The following is a 13,886-nucleotide window of genomic DNA, read 5'->3' as shown; positions in this document are numbered from 1 at the left end:
GATTCCGATTTCTCATGTGACTAACACAAAGACCAGGAGTTGATTGTAGCGAATAGCAAAACAAAACAAAAATCTTTTAGCAAATATATAATACAATACAAAAAATGCTTTTTCCAATCTTTAAGAAGCAGAAGGGCAACCGAACAGATGAAACAACTCTCGTATATTATATAAAGTACATATACATATATATATATATATATTAAAATATATATATATAAATTTAAAAATCAAAAATCAGTTTCAGTTCAAGTTCACTATAATAAAAACTAAAACAAAAAACAAATTACTTAATATATTATTATTTAAAAAAAAAAACAAAACAAAGGATAAAACCAAAAAAACACTCAAAATTCACAGTCTTTTATAGAGTCGTTCCCTTGTAGGTAACAATCTTTATTTCAGAGGGAGGTGACCTCTTGGCCAGGACACGTTTACGATAGCTCTGCTCGGCCACATGGCGCAAATGTTTGGCCGTGCCCACCCCCGTCTTCTCCACAAAACGATACAAATGGCCGTGACGCTGCTGGAGCAACTCATGGGGATGACCCAACTCCACAACACGTCCCACATCCATAACCATAACCCGATCATTGTCCATTACGGTATGCAGACGATGGGCAATGGTCAGCACGGTGCAATGCTTGAATTTCGTATGGATGGCCTCCTGGATAAGCTGATCCGTTCTGCAAAGTGGTTTAGTCAATTACAAATACGAATGGGGTGACTATGGGGGTGCTACTTACTCTGGATCCACATTGGCTGTGGCCTCGTCCATAATGAGTATTTGATTGTGCCGCAATATGGCACGGGCCAGACAGACCAATTGCCTCTGACCCATGCTAAAGTTGGAGCCACCATCGTGTAGCCGACAACTGAGTCCACCCTTGAGTTCACTTACAAATTGCTTCAGTTTCACCGCCTCGAGGGCCTGCCACAATTTCTCATCCGTTTGATGTTCAAACGGATCCAAATTATAGCGCAAAGTCCCGGAGAATAGAACAGGATCTTGGGGAATAATTGAGATGCGGCTGCGTATGTCATGTAGGCCCAGTTTGCCAATCTCATAGCCATCAATCTCAATGGTCCCCTCGGTGCGGGCCAAACGAAAGAGAGCGTTCACAATGGACGATTTGCCAGCTCCAGTGCGTCCCACAATCCCAATTTTCTCCTTCGGGTGTATGGTGAAATTGAGACCCTTCAGAGCATAGGGACCATGCTCAGTGTAACGTAGATGCAGATCCTGGAAATGCAATTGCCCCGAACTCGGCCAATTGGTTGGCAAATTGATCTCTTTCTCTGTTTCATATGGCGGTTCCGCTGGTATATTCACATACTCCATCACCCTTTCCACACTAGTCATTTGATTCTCCAGTTCAACCGTTTGCCTCATGCCCCACTGACACATGAGTATCAATTTCATCGATTGGGTTATGGCCAGACCAACATCTCCGCTATAATAGCCACGTTCCTTGTCGAAAAGCAGAAAACTAAATGTCACAGCCAGTATATAGAGTACACAGATCAGATCGGTCCAGAAGGCAAAGGCACGATTGCAGCTCACATAGAGATATAAAGCAGATGTGTTATCATTCTGATAACGATGAAACTCGTTCTCCAATCGTTTGGTGGCATTCAGAGCCCGAATGGTGGTCAGTCCCCGGAAAGTGGCATTTGTATGTGAGTAGATCGGACTGCGGGCTAAAGTAAGATTTAAGTACGAGTGGCTAAATATTAGTAGGTATACTAATCATACTCACAGATCGTTTCAATGCGTTTCAAACTTCGACTGGCACCGATATATAAAATGCGACAGAAATAAAGCAAAGCCATGACTATAACCGCTGGTATCAATAGCCAAATGTTGGCCGTACATACAACAGCCAGCACAGCCAAGGCATCGACCACAAATTCCAGGGAATCCATCATGGACTGCGGCACACTAACATCAATGGCCAAAATATCGCTGGAAAAGCGATTCAAAATGCGTCCCGAGGTGGCCAGGGTAAAGAACTGCATGCTGGCACGGATTATGCCGCGAAAGAGATAGTTATGGATGCGAAACGATATGCGTAGACACATCACAAAGAAGCCAAAGGTACGCAATATATAAAAGAACAGGGTGCTAATGATCAGGATGGCATATAGGGTGACCAGACGGGTACGTATGCGACGATATTCAGGCATGGGTTCATGCTGATTGGGCTCTGTTTCCTCCCATGTGGCCCTAAAACAAAAAGATTAAGTTGAAGATTTTCAGGAACTTCCTCCTTGGTGTTACTTACCATTTGGAGAGAAATATATCCATGGCTGCCTCACATGCTCGGGCTAGTATGAAGAGCAGAAAGATTACCACAACCACCGAAGGAATGCCCACAATGGCCAGGTAAGCTTTGTAGGTGGAGAATTTCACTGATCCTTGCAACTGTTGCTCCTTGTATAGCTGCTCACTGCGGTCCAGATCAAGTTGTTGTTGTTGCTGTTGTTGGTTTAAGGTCTCCCTCTCACGATCCTCACCATCCTCATAGATGCTATCAGAGCGTCCAGCACGTAATTTGACCACTTCACTGTCATTGGCCACCGACATGCGAAACCTTATGAGTTTTTTAAGTGATTCATATTGTCCCTGAACCGAGGCACGTCCCGATTCCATCAGAACCAAATGATCCACATGCTTCAGTAGCTGGACTCGATGTGTGACCAAGATGCGTATCTTATCTCTTAGAAATTCATTGACACACCGATCCAAGAGTATTTTACCCACATGGGTGTCCACAGCGGAGAAGGGATCATCCAGCAAATAGATATCCGCTTTGCGGTAAATAGCCCGAGCCAAGCTAACTCGAGCCTTTTGTCCGCCACTAAGACTGGAGCCACCCTCACCCACTATGGTGGCATCCCCAGCTGGCAATTGCTCAATGTCCTTCTCCAAGAGGCAAACGCGAAGCACTTCCTTATAGCGCTGCTCATCGTAGGCCTCCATGAAGAGTATATTCTCGCGGAGACTGCAGCGATTGAGCCAGGGCTTCTGGTCGGCATAGCTTATGATGCCATTCAACTCCACAGAACCGCTTATGATGTCCAGTTCTCCCAGCAGGGCGTGCAGGAGAGTGCTCTTGCCTGCACCCACTGTGCCAACAATGCCAATGAATTCCTCTTCTTGCGCCTGGAAACTAATGTTCTCGATGTGTAGGTGACGTTTCTCCTGACTGGAAGGATCCCAACTTGCAGTCAGCTGATGCAGAGTCACGCTTTTGCGAAGAGCACGCGGATTATGCATACGTCCATAGAAATTGCCATGCTCGACATCTTCATCCACATCCTTGAAGTTATCGACGCCACCATCGGCGGGATCCTCGTTTTGCAGCAGAAAGTCCAAGACACGTCGGGCCACCACAAATGTCTCTGCCCACGAGTTAATGGCCAATGGCCAGAGATGGAGCAGCGATTCATTGAGATTATCATAGTAACTGGACACAATGAAAACCTTCTTGGCCGTCACAATGTCTCCGGTAAAGACGTAAGTGATCAGACAAAGAAACAGCGACAACTTTGAGATCATTCTGGTGCACTGAATGGCCGCATAGATGTACATGGAACCCTTAATGGCGCCCATTTCTTTCTTTCGAACCCGCGAAATAAGCTTGGCAAATGATTTCTCCCACGCATACATTTTGATCAGCTGCATTCCCTGAATAATCTCATTCATTAGCTTCACTCGCTCATCTCCGTATTCGGCCGAGAGCCGCTTGAAACGTGCCGTGGCTTTGGCCGCCCACGCCTGGAGCGGAATGAAGAGTATTATGGTAAACATTCCCACTAAAGCTGGCCAACCGATCACTTGGTAGATAATATAACCAAATACCACACCCTCCAGCGGACCCTTCCACAGCTCATGAAAGAAATAGAAGGTCTCATTGAACTGAGGCAAGTCTGTGGCCATTATGGCAATGGCATAACCACTTATTCCGCTATTATCGGCAGCCACCGATACTCTCAGGCACTTTCTATAGACGAGACCAGCACAGGCTAGCCGAACTCGAGCCCCCACTGCGAATAGGTGGACCATAAACGGATGATAGCAGAGGGCAGCCACCAGAGAGCATAGAACTACTCCCATGGCGCACATATATGCTGCATGCTTGGATATATCCTCATCTCCATCTTCCCGATCACCATCATGGTCATCATCTATTGGACTCTCTGAGAAAAATGAGACCAATACTCCCAGAAATAAAGGCTGGACAGTGCTGAAATAGGGTTAGATTAGACTCCCCTAAAATACTCTTACTTTTCCTTACTACTCACTGCACGGAAACTTCCAGCAAGGAATAGAGTATACAGATGGGTATAAAACTCCAACCATAAGCTTTGAATATCATATGAAGGACACTTGGTTTCTTTCGCTTCAGCTCCTGCTCCCAATGGCCAAGCAGTGCATTGGACACATCGGTACTGTCCAGGCTGGGTATGTGGGCATACAGATCCGTCGGCTCTACACATTTTCGCATGCCCTTGCGTAGAATTTCGCGTGTCCAGCTGAAAGACAGGTCGGACTTAACAATGAACAGGAAAAAAAATAGCCAAGCGAAAACAAATTGTAAATTCCATTTGACGGCCAAGGTTAATCAAGACCATAAATCTGGAGAACGAAGTGTATCTTATCAGCCGGAGCAGCAGAAGTCATTTCAAAATGTTCTAAGGGCGATTAACAGAAGACGACTGCAGCATACCCTTCACCGCTTATTTTTAAACACTTTAGTCCTTTTTTTTAACAAAAGACGACTGCAGCATACCCTTCACCACTTATTTTTAAGCACTTTAGTCCTTTTTTTTTAAAGATATTTTAAAATTATTATTCACTTATGCCAAATTTTCGAATGAGCAGGCTCCACTTTTGGCTATTCTCTTAGGTTTTCTTTGAAACTCATTTACTTTTTATAATATTCCAAAATAAAAAAGATGCTTATATTTTCTGTATTTAGTTTTAAATTAAAGCACTTTTACATTCACTTGAATTGTAGTCACAAAATTTAAATTTTTATATTTTATATTTCTTTTTTTTGATTAGAATTTAGCTCTTGGCTTACATAAAGAACCATTTGGATAAAAAATTCGCCTTAAGCACCGGATTCGGTTTACGTTGCTCATTGGCAGCACTCATATGTAATGGACATATGTTTGGCCGCAGGGATCCTTGACACAATTATTCACGGAATTCCAATTCAAAATTTGCCACAACGCCAACATATAATAAGCCACCTCCTGCTCCGTTTAACTCGCAACGCGCAACTGATTTGACGAACAGCCATGGCGATTGATTTTTAACTAGAAACTACCATTTTTTTGTTTTTGTTTTTGGGTTGGGATATCATTGTTATAAATCAGTGATCCGCTTTGCTTTTTGCCACCTATCAGGGAAACATGGTTTTATCTTAATGCCCCTTGACAGCTAGACATCAGAGCAGAGGAAAGTTGATGTCAAACTTGGTGGAGTTGCAACTATATTTTGCCATTGTTTTTGTTCTTTTTGTGCAAAGTGTATTTTGATGTTGTTTTTCGCTACAGGCGAGACAGTTGGCTAAAACAGAAAAATATGTTTTGACGGATGCAGTGGGCACTAACCTCTCGCCAGCCGTATCTCTGTTGCTCTCTCGTATCCTATCTTATCGCAGTCGATAGTTAACCAGCACTGCATGAATGATTTGTACATTTTTTCTATTTTTTTGTCAGCAATTGACAAATTTAATTGACTCAACGATCAGAGTGGTTCTCCATTATCTCTGTTAGGTACTGCCCATATGAATCACATTTAGCTACTATAGTAGGTAGTTAATCATAACCATGGTTATTCCAGGTCGTTTAATGAACAGGCCATCGCTTGTTACAGATGAACGATATGCGGACGACGTTCATATATTGTCAATTCATAAGAGATAATATATGGTCTTTAAAAGAGAGATTAGCAATTGAAATGGTCACCTTAATGAAATACTTTGCTAATTAATAATAGATAGACCAATAGATATTTTTCAATACTCACTTAAGCATTTGAAAACGTTTGGAGCCATAAAGCAACCACTGAATACTATTGAAATGTGTAGAAAAATTGAGTGATGTGTTTAATATTTATGCTAATCTAAATTATTTATCGATTGGCTTAAGAGACAAAGCAAATGGCAATTCAATTAACATTAATTACAATAATCAGATCAAGTAAGATTGATTAGATCATAAAAGGTGATGGAAATATGTAAACATCAACTCAAAATGTTTCGAATAAATAAAACGCTTGAAAGTTCAATGAGAGAAGCTAACTAGTTAGTCGATAGATAACAATGAACAATCTTTAAAAAAAAATTACAAATGGAAAGCAAAGATTTTTTTAAGAAAAGTTATCATAGATTTCTTGTAGGACAGTTTAATTTGTAGGATTATAGCAAGTAATTATGATTTATATGGTGTAATGTAATAATTTTCAGGCACTTTATTAAATTTGTACATACTGAATGTATGTACAGAATTTACAATAATAATAATTATAGTCCTACATATGTATATATATATATTTACTAAACAATATAAAGGTACATATATGAAAGTAAATACTATTATTCTTTAATAGTTTCTGTCTTTGTTTTGGTTAGAGTTTCCCTATTCTTTGTGCACATAATTGGATGATTGGATGCTTTTTGAACACATTGTATATACTAATGGAACTATAACTTACATATATATAAGTACATATTTTAAGAACAAATGCAAACAAAAAATTCGCCGATAAACTTGATTTACGAGATCTATGGATAAACTAAATCTCGTAAGTACAAGGCCATAATTGGTTAATTAATTATAAGTACAATATTTCTATGTACATAATACTTTCAGTTCTAATGTCTTGACATTAAGTAGATTTTGTGCGTATTAAGTAATTGTTAGTGCTAATCCTTGTGCTCGTGTAGGGCCATTGTTAGGTTTATATCCTCGAGTTCGGTGTCATCGGGTAGATATCGTTTTCTATAGCTCTGCTCGGCAGCCTGTTGTAGGGCATATGCGGTCGCTCCACCTGTATTATCGACCAATTGTCGTAGGTAGCCACCTGGGCGCTGTAATAATTCATATGGGTGATCCAATTCTCGTGCTTCGCCTGCATCCATAACCAAAACACGATCGCTATCCATAACTGTATGCAAACGATGGGCAATTGTCAGTACAGTGCAGTGGGCAAATTTCGAACGTATCGTACGCTGAATAAGTTTATCCGTTCTGGAGAGAGATAGGTGAAAAGATTTATAAACAAAATGCAATGGAACATCTATTGTTACTTACTCTGGATCCACATTGGCAGTGGCCTCGTCCATAATTAGTATTTTATTGTGCCTCAGTATGGCTCGCGCCAAGCACACCAATTGCCTCTGACCCACACTAAAGTTTGAACCACCATCGTACATGCGGCAGTTGAGGCCTCCAATAAGAGTGGACACATAAGAGCGCAGCTCTACATCGCCCAAGGCCTTCCACATTTCGTCGTCCGAACGCTCGTCCATAGGATCGAGATTATAGCGCAATGTGCCCGAGAATAATACCGGATCCTGTGGTATAATCGATATGCGGCTACGCAAATCATGCAATCCCATTTGTTCAATATCGATGTCATCGATCCGAATCATTCCCTCGTTGCAGGCAAGGCGGAATATCGACTGTATGATCGAAGATTTACCCGCTCCAGTGCGTCCTACGATGCCAATTTTCTCCTTCGATTCGATGGTGAAGTTAAGATCTCTCAGAACGCTTTCTTCTTTGGGAGAATAGCGCAGTTTAAAGTTTATAAACTCAATCCTTCCTTTGCTTGGCCATTCCTTCTTTGGTTTGAATTTCTCAGCTGTTTCCAGAGGCGGCTCCGAAGGCTGTTCGGTATACTCCAACACACGTTCGACACTGGTCATTTGATTCTCCAATTCGGCCGTTTGCCGCATTCCCCACTGGCACATGCCAGTCATTGTGGTTGAATGCAAAATGGCCAATCCAACATCTCCACTATCGAATTCATTCTTAAGCAGCAGAAAACTGAAAGTCACAGCCGTCATGTAAACAATGCACAAAAGATCTGACCACAGCGCAAAGGCACGGGTGCATGATAGAAACAGAAACCAGGCAGAGGTATTTGCATTCTGATACTCATGAAACTCCAGTTCCAAGGCATTCTGAGCCTCCAAAGCCCGTATAGTGGTTAGACCCTGAAACGTTTGATTCGTCAACGAGAAGACAGGACTTCGTGCTGGAAATATGCATAATGAATGGTTTAATAGCATTGTCAAATGGATTTTTATTTATCTCAACTTACAAATGGACTCCAGACGCTTTACACTACGACTCGTGTTGACGTAAAGATAACGAATCAATCCCAAGAGTAGACATATAATGGCAGCCGGCACTAGTAACCAATAGTTGGCTATGGCCACAATAATGAGAACTCCAGAAACATCAATAACAAACTGCAGAAAAGAAAAAAGCATCATTAGAATCAGTAGATTTACAATGGGGCAATTAAATTTACCGCCAAACAATCCAATAGGGTGTGGGGCAAGTCAGTGTCCACAGTTCGTATATCTTTGGAGAAACGATTCAAGATTCGACCCGACGAGTTCGTATTGAAGAAATACATGGTGGCCCTTGTTATGCCACGGAAAAGTCGATCGTGTAGGCGAAGTGAGATCCTTAGACACATTTTAAAGAATCCAAAAGTGCGTATCAGGTAGACGCATAATGTGGTGCATAGCATAATGGCATAGAAGATGACCAGCTCCTGACGTATGCTCCCCTCGACGCTGTCCTGGCCAACCAGAGGCAGTGTGCCATTGTTGGTCGCTTGATTGGTCTCGGTGTCATTTGACACAGCTTTGAGAGTGCCATTGGCCGCAATCTGCTCCTCCCAGATGACCCAGCGGGAGAGGAAGTAGTCCACACCCGTTAACATTACACGAGCGCAAACAAACAGCGAAACTATCAGGCCCAAAATGAAGGTGCTTTCCAGTGCCTTGAAATATGATGCATAGACATCAAATTTAACAGAACCCATCGTTTGTTGTTCCTGGTTGACTTCTTCAACTTGCTCACCAGGACGCAGTAGAGGCTTATGATGATGTTCCATGCTCTTTTCGGAATCACTACGAGACAGATAGCTGGTTACACTGTGCGTATCGATGCCGCTCTCATCGTGTGTCTGTTCGAGAAACTGGAACTGTCGCGAACTCTGTAGTTGTTGATAGCTACCCTGGGCAACAACCTTGCCACCGCCCATCAGCAATAAGTGCTCCACATCTGATAGATATTGTACCTGATGGGTGACCAAAATGCGAATTTTTGTGCACAAAAAGTCACGAATACAGCGATCGAATATATGCTTGCCCACATGTGTATCCACCGCGGAGAGTGGATCGTCGAGAAGATATATATCTGCTTTACGGTAGACAGCACGAGCCAAACTAACTCTAGCCTTCTGGCCACCACTGAGACTGACGCCTCGTTCACCCACCATGGTGAGATCACCACGTGGCAGCAATTCCAAATCACGTTCAAGGCCGCACACTTTCACCACCTTTTGGTAGCGCTTCTCATTGTAGTCCTCCACAAAGACAATATTATCTCTAATGGTTCCCTCGAAGACCCAAGGCTCTTGGGAAGCATACGAGATCTTGCCATGCACCAGAGCTTCGCCTTGATCAATACCAACCTCACCGAGCAGAACATTGAGGAAACTTGATTTTCCTGCTCCAACTGGACCCACAACTGCTGTCAACGTATGATCGGGAATATCTGTACTGAAATTCTCAATGGCACAATTGGTATGGCCATCACTTGTATCCCACGATGCCGTCACATTTTTGAGCACCACACATTTAGTAGCTGCCTCTGGACTATAATCCCTTAGACGACTGTGTTGAGTTTGTCCATTTACTAAGAGGGTGCCGTTTAGTTCAGCATTCTTCAGTTTATCCTCCTTGCTGAGGTGGCGCCTGTTCTTAGAATGATGTTGATGTGCCTCCAGATTAATGGGTACCTCAGCTCTATCTCCGTCCAAAAGGAACTCTTTGCAACGGCGAGCCGAGACCATAGCTTCGGCTATAAATGTTAACGACATTGGCCAAAAAGTAACCATCGAATCGTTGAGCATGTTAAAGTATGAAGACACTGTATAGACTTTTTGGGCAGTCAAAGGATCACCCATATACACATAGGAACAGAGGGCCAGAAAAACTGAGAGTGGTGATATCATGGCTGTGCAACCGAGAGCGGCATGAATGAAAGCTGTACCTCGTATGGCCTTCACTTCCTTCAAACGTACATCGGCAATGATGCGGGCGAAACTCTTCTCCCACGCATACATTTTGATCACCTGTATGCCTTGAATAATCTCATTCATCAATTTCACTCGAAGATCTGTCCGTTCTGCCGTCATCTGGCGGTAATAGGCCGCCTTTTTGGCTGCCCATGCTTGCAGGGGGATAAAACTGAGCATAAACGACACTCCAATTACCGCAGATAGTCCAATTTCACGATACATTAGAAAGCCAATGAGCAGTGATTCCATTGGACCCTTCCAGGTATCATGAAGAAAGCAAAGTGCCACATCAAAACGACCCAAGTCATTGGCCAATATATTAATCGCTCTGCCACGCAATCCGTCATTGCTACTGCTTTTCGATACCTGAAGACACTTGCGATAAATGAGGCCGGAGAGCGCCAGTCGCAGCTTAGTGCCCACTTGGAAGATATAGAATATAAATGGATGGAATGATATCACTGGGATCAGCATGCAGATCACAATGCCGAGGGCATACAGATAAGCTTCCTGTTTTCCAATTGTCTCTTGATTTTTGGCAAAATAACCAACCAAACCGCCAAGAAACAAAGGCATCAAAGATCTGCAAACAAAACAGGTTTGTTGATAAGATTAATGCACAAATTTTATAAACATTACACTTACTTGCATATGGTTTCGCTTATTGAGAAAGCCAGACCCAAAGGCACAAAGACACAACCATAGGCACGTAGAATCATGCGAACCACACTGGGATTACTACGCTTCTTCTCATCCTCCCACAATTCGTTGAACTTATTCGTCACCCGCTCACTATCCAAAGTCTTTCGGTGCTGATAGAGTTCTTCGTCTGTAAGTGGACCCTTCAAGCCCCGTTTGAACAAATCTCGCATCCACCTAAAAGACAAATAAAGTATTTGCAAATGAATTAGCTGAAGGGTTTAATCACCTCTTTTTCCAAGGATTTTGGTGACCTATCTGAATAGGAAACTAATTATTTAAATTGCGAAAGTAAAAATTAATACTAAGGTCCATAACCTAATCATAATTGTAATACAAAGTAATGCCCTCGAAGTTTGTTAGTTTTTTTAACTAAACACAGATAGGGAGAATAATGTACATACAAACGAAGTGATTTATAAATGTATATGTATATATAGATAGATAGATAGATAGATGAATAGACCGATAGACGTACACATACAATATAAATGTGCATAGTAACGCAAAAACGTGTGATAAAAATAAGCAAAATTAAAAGTAAATCTTGTTGGCAGACAAAGAACAAAAGTGTAATGTAAATTTTCAATTATTGTTAATTCAAGCCACTTGGATTTTGCTTACAAAGAATCAAGGAAAAAATAATTGCTGCTTCATACTGGAATATACATATGTATGTATGTATATACATATGTTTGTAATTCAATGGGTTTTATTTGTTCAAAGCGTAATTCTAATCAAAAATAGTGTACTTTTGTTATTACTACAGTAAAAGTTTGGTAAAACAAATATCAATTTATATTACTTTAAAGTTTTAATTCCAATTAAATTTTCTTTCTTTTTTAGTTCAAGTAGATCAGTTTTCATTCTTTGGCAAATTATTCACTATTTCGCATTGGAAAATGAAATCATATAACTTTTACTATAATCAAGTATGAGAACTATGAGCACTACATATTTAGCCACTTAATCCCATTCAAAAGGAAAAAAACCTATGTTACAATTAAAAGATTCACTATCGTTTAAAACAGTCTGCCCGAAAACTAACAATGTCCGCTGTACACCAAAGAGAATTATTACTGTACATATTAATTCATATGTTTTCTTTAGCCAGCATTCACTTTGTATGATTTATATGTATGTATAACCATCAAATGTATAATAAAACTATGCCCAGATAATAACAATGTAGCCTTGCACGATTTCAGAATGTCGCATCTAATAAATTGGTTGAAGCCAATTTAATTGTTGTGTTCAATCGTCAGTCTCATCAAGCCGACACCCCCTTTCTATAGAGATCAGGGCGAAGGCAGAGAATGATGGAACCGAAAAACCTTATCATGGCCATTATTGGATGAACCATAGTAAAAAAAACATACATATTTCTAAACACTATAGGTGACAAATATGTTCATAAAGTATAGATTATCGTAAAACTTAACAATATGGTCAGCAGAACACGTGCTGCTGAGAAATTTTTCATTTAATTTACCGTAAATAATATGTGAGTTTGTCTACGTATGACTAATGCTAAACTTGTAGCGGGTGTGGGGGGATTTTTTGTTGTTTTCTTGCTTACCAGAAAGTCCAATGTGAGAAGGCATTTGCTTCTGTGTAAGGATTCTTTGGGCGTACAATCTTCCTTCTGGTACGATTCATAATATATACACTCAAGTAGTGGAGGGACCCGAACTTTGATTACCGTTACGCCACTGATTATATGAGGGCGAGATGGTAGCAAAATGTCGAAGGGGAAATCGACCCAATTCGTCGTCTGCTATGTACTATGTACTTGATTAATTTTCAATCAATGCCGGCAACACAAATGAACAACACAAAATTACTACAAATTATATACAAGTTCTTTTACGAGCGCAGAGATTGTCTAGGTCGAGGTCAACGGCAATTTTTTTTTTCTTCTTCCACCTTCCAATTGTATGGAGGAATTTACCGTTTGTTGCTTGGCCAGTCAACGACACTACCAAGAACAACAACAACAGCAATTTGTCGAAATTACCATCGGGTTATATGCTAATATATAAGTTTAGCATTTGCCGTAGCAACAATTCTATTTATGTATATTGAGATTTTTAAGTACACTTATTAATTATTATTTTACACAAAACATTACGCGAAAAATAAAACGAAAAAAATGCAACAACAACAGCGATGGGACCAGCGAACCGCCCACACAAAGAAAATGAAAAAATCTACTGAGAGAGAAAAATTCGCTCTGCGTTGCCTTTTATACTGCTAGGCGACTGGCGTTGCCACTTGGCTGCATTATAAATATGATAATATGTTTATTGACTGTTTGTTTAAGCATTTGCTTTTAAAGCCGGTTTTATTTTCAGAAACTCAGTTAGTTGATGCAATTAAATTTATTTATTAACTATCCAAGCTACACGTCAGTGGAGTACCAGAGAGAGATGCAGATGCAAAGAGCACAAAAGAGACATTGAAAGACACTGTGAGAGAGAGGGAGAGAGAAAGAGTGCAATAATTTTAAATGTTGAGCGCTCATTGCCGCGCATTGTGAAATTGTTTATTTATATTTCACAAGCACTAAACTTAAGGCTACCCGGCATCTTGCACGGCTAAAAAAGCTTCATCTTTTGTTGATAATTTTCCATAAAACATAAAAGCTTGGCGGGAATCTGGCCTATACGAGGGGAGTTTCAACAAATAGTTTAAGGGGATTTGACGATATTTATGCATTTATAACTTTAAAAAGTATTCCTTTAATTTAAAAATTTTGTTAAGTTCGTGAATTTGTTTTGAAGATGAAGCCGTTCTCAATCTTTTAAAAATAATTTGTTGAATATTTTAGGAGTTCTTGGACTAA

The 13,886-nt window shown here is 40.8% G+C and overlaps 2 protein-coding genes across 2 annotated transcripts; both read right to left on the bottom strand.

Moving 5' to 3' along the window:
• Positions 1 to 348: 348 nt before the first annotated feature.
• LOC6649597 (probable multidrug resistance-associated protein lethal(2)03659) lies at positions 349 to 5,247 on the bottom strand. Its single transcript, XM_002072071.4, has 6 exons — positions 5,091 to 5,247; positions 4,309 to 4,539; positions 2,286 to 4,250; positions 1,761 to 2,227; positions 747 to 1,701; positions 349 to 686 (listed from the first exon to the last, which is right to left on the bottom strand). Exons 1-6 carry the CDS (start codon positions 5,162 to 5,164, stop codon positions 365 to 367), a joined length of 4,014 nt encoding a protein of 1,337 aa, XP_002072107.1. The 5' UTR covers positions 5,165 to 5,247; the 3' UTR covers positions 349 to 364.
• Positions 5,248 to 6,464: 1,217 nt separating this feature from the next.
• LOC6649596 (ATP-binding cassette sub-family C member 4) lies at positions 6,465 to 13,147 on the bottom strand. Its single transcript, XM_002072070.4, has 6 exons — positions 12,621 to 13,147; positions 10,988 to 11,218; positions 8,558 to 10,925; positions 8,345 to 8,495; positions 7,330 to 8,278; positions 6,465 to 7,266 (listed from the first exon to the last, which is right to left on the bottom strand). The coding sequence occupies exons 1-6, from the start codon at positions 12,698 to 12,700 to the stop codon at positions 6,942 to 6,944; spliced, it is 4,104 nt and encodes a 1,367-aa protein (XP_002072106.1). The 5' UTR covers positions 12,701 to 13,147; the 3' UTR covers positions 6,465 to 6,941.
• Between the last annotated feature and the right edge of the window lie 739 nt (positions 13,148 to 13,886).

Source organism: Drosophila willistoni, chromosome 3R (genome assembly GCF_018902025.1).
Source record: "Drosophila willistoni isolate 14030-0811.24 chromosome 3R, UCI_dwil_1.1, whole genome shotgun sequence".
Taxonomy (NCBI): Eukaryota; Metazoa; Arthropoda; class Insecta; order Diptera; family Drosophilidae; genus Drosophila; species Drosophila willistoni.
The sequence above is the reverse complement of the archived record's forward strand: the minus strand, read 5'-3'. Positions and strand labels throughout refer to the sequence as shown.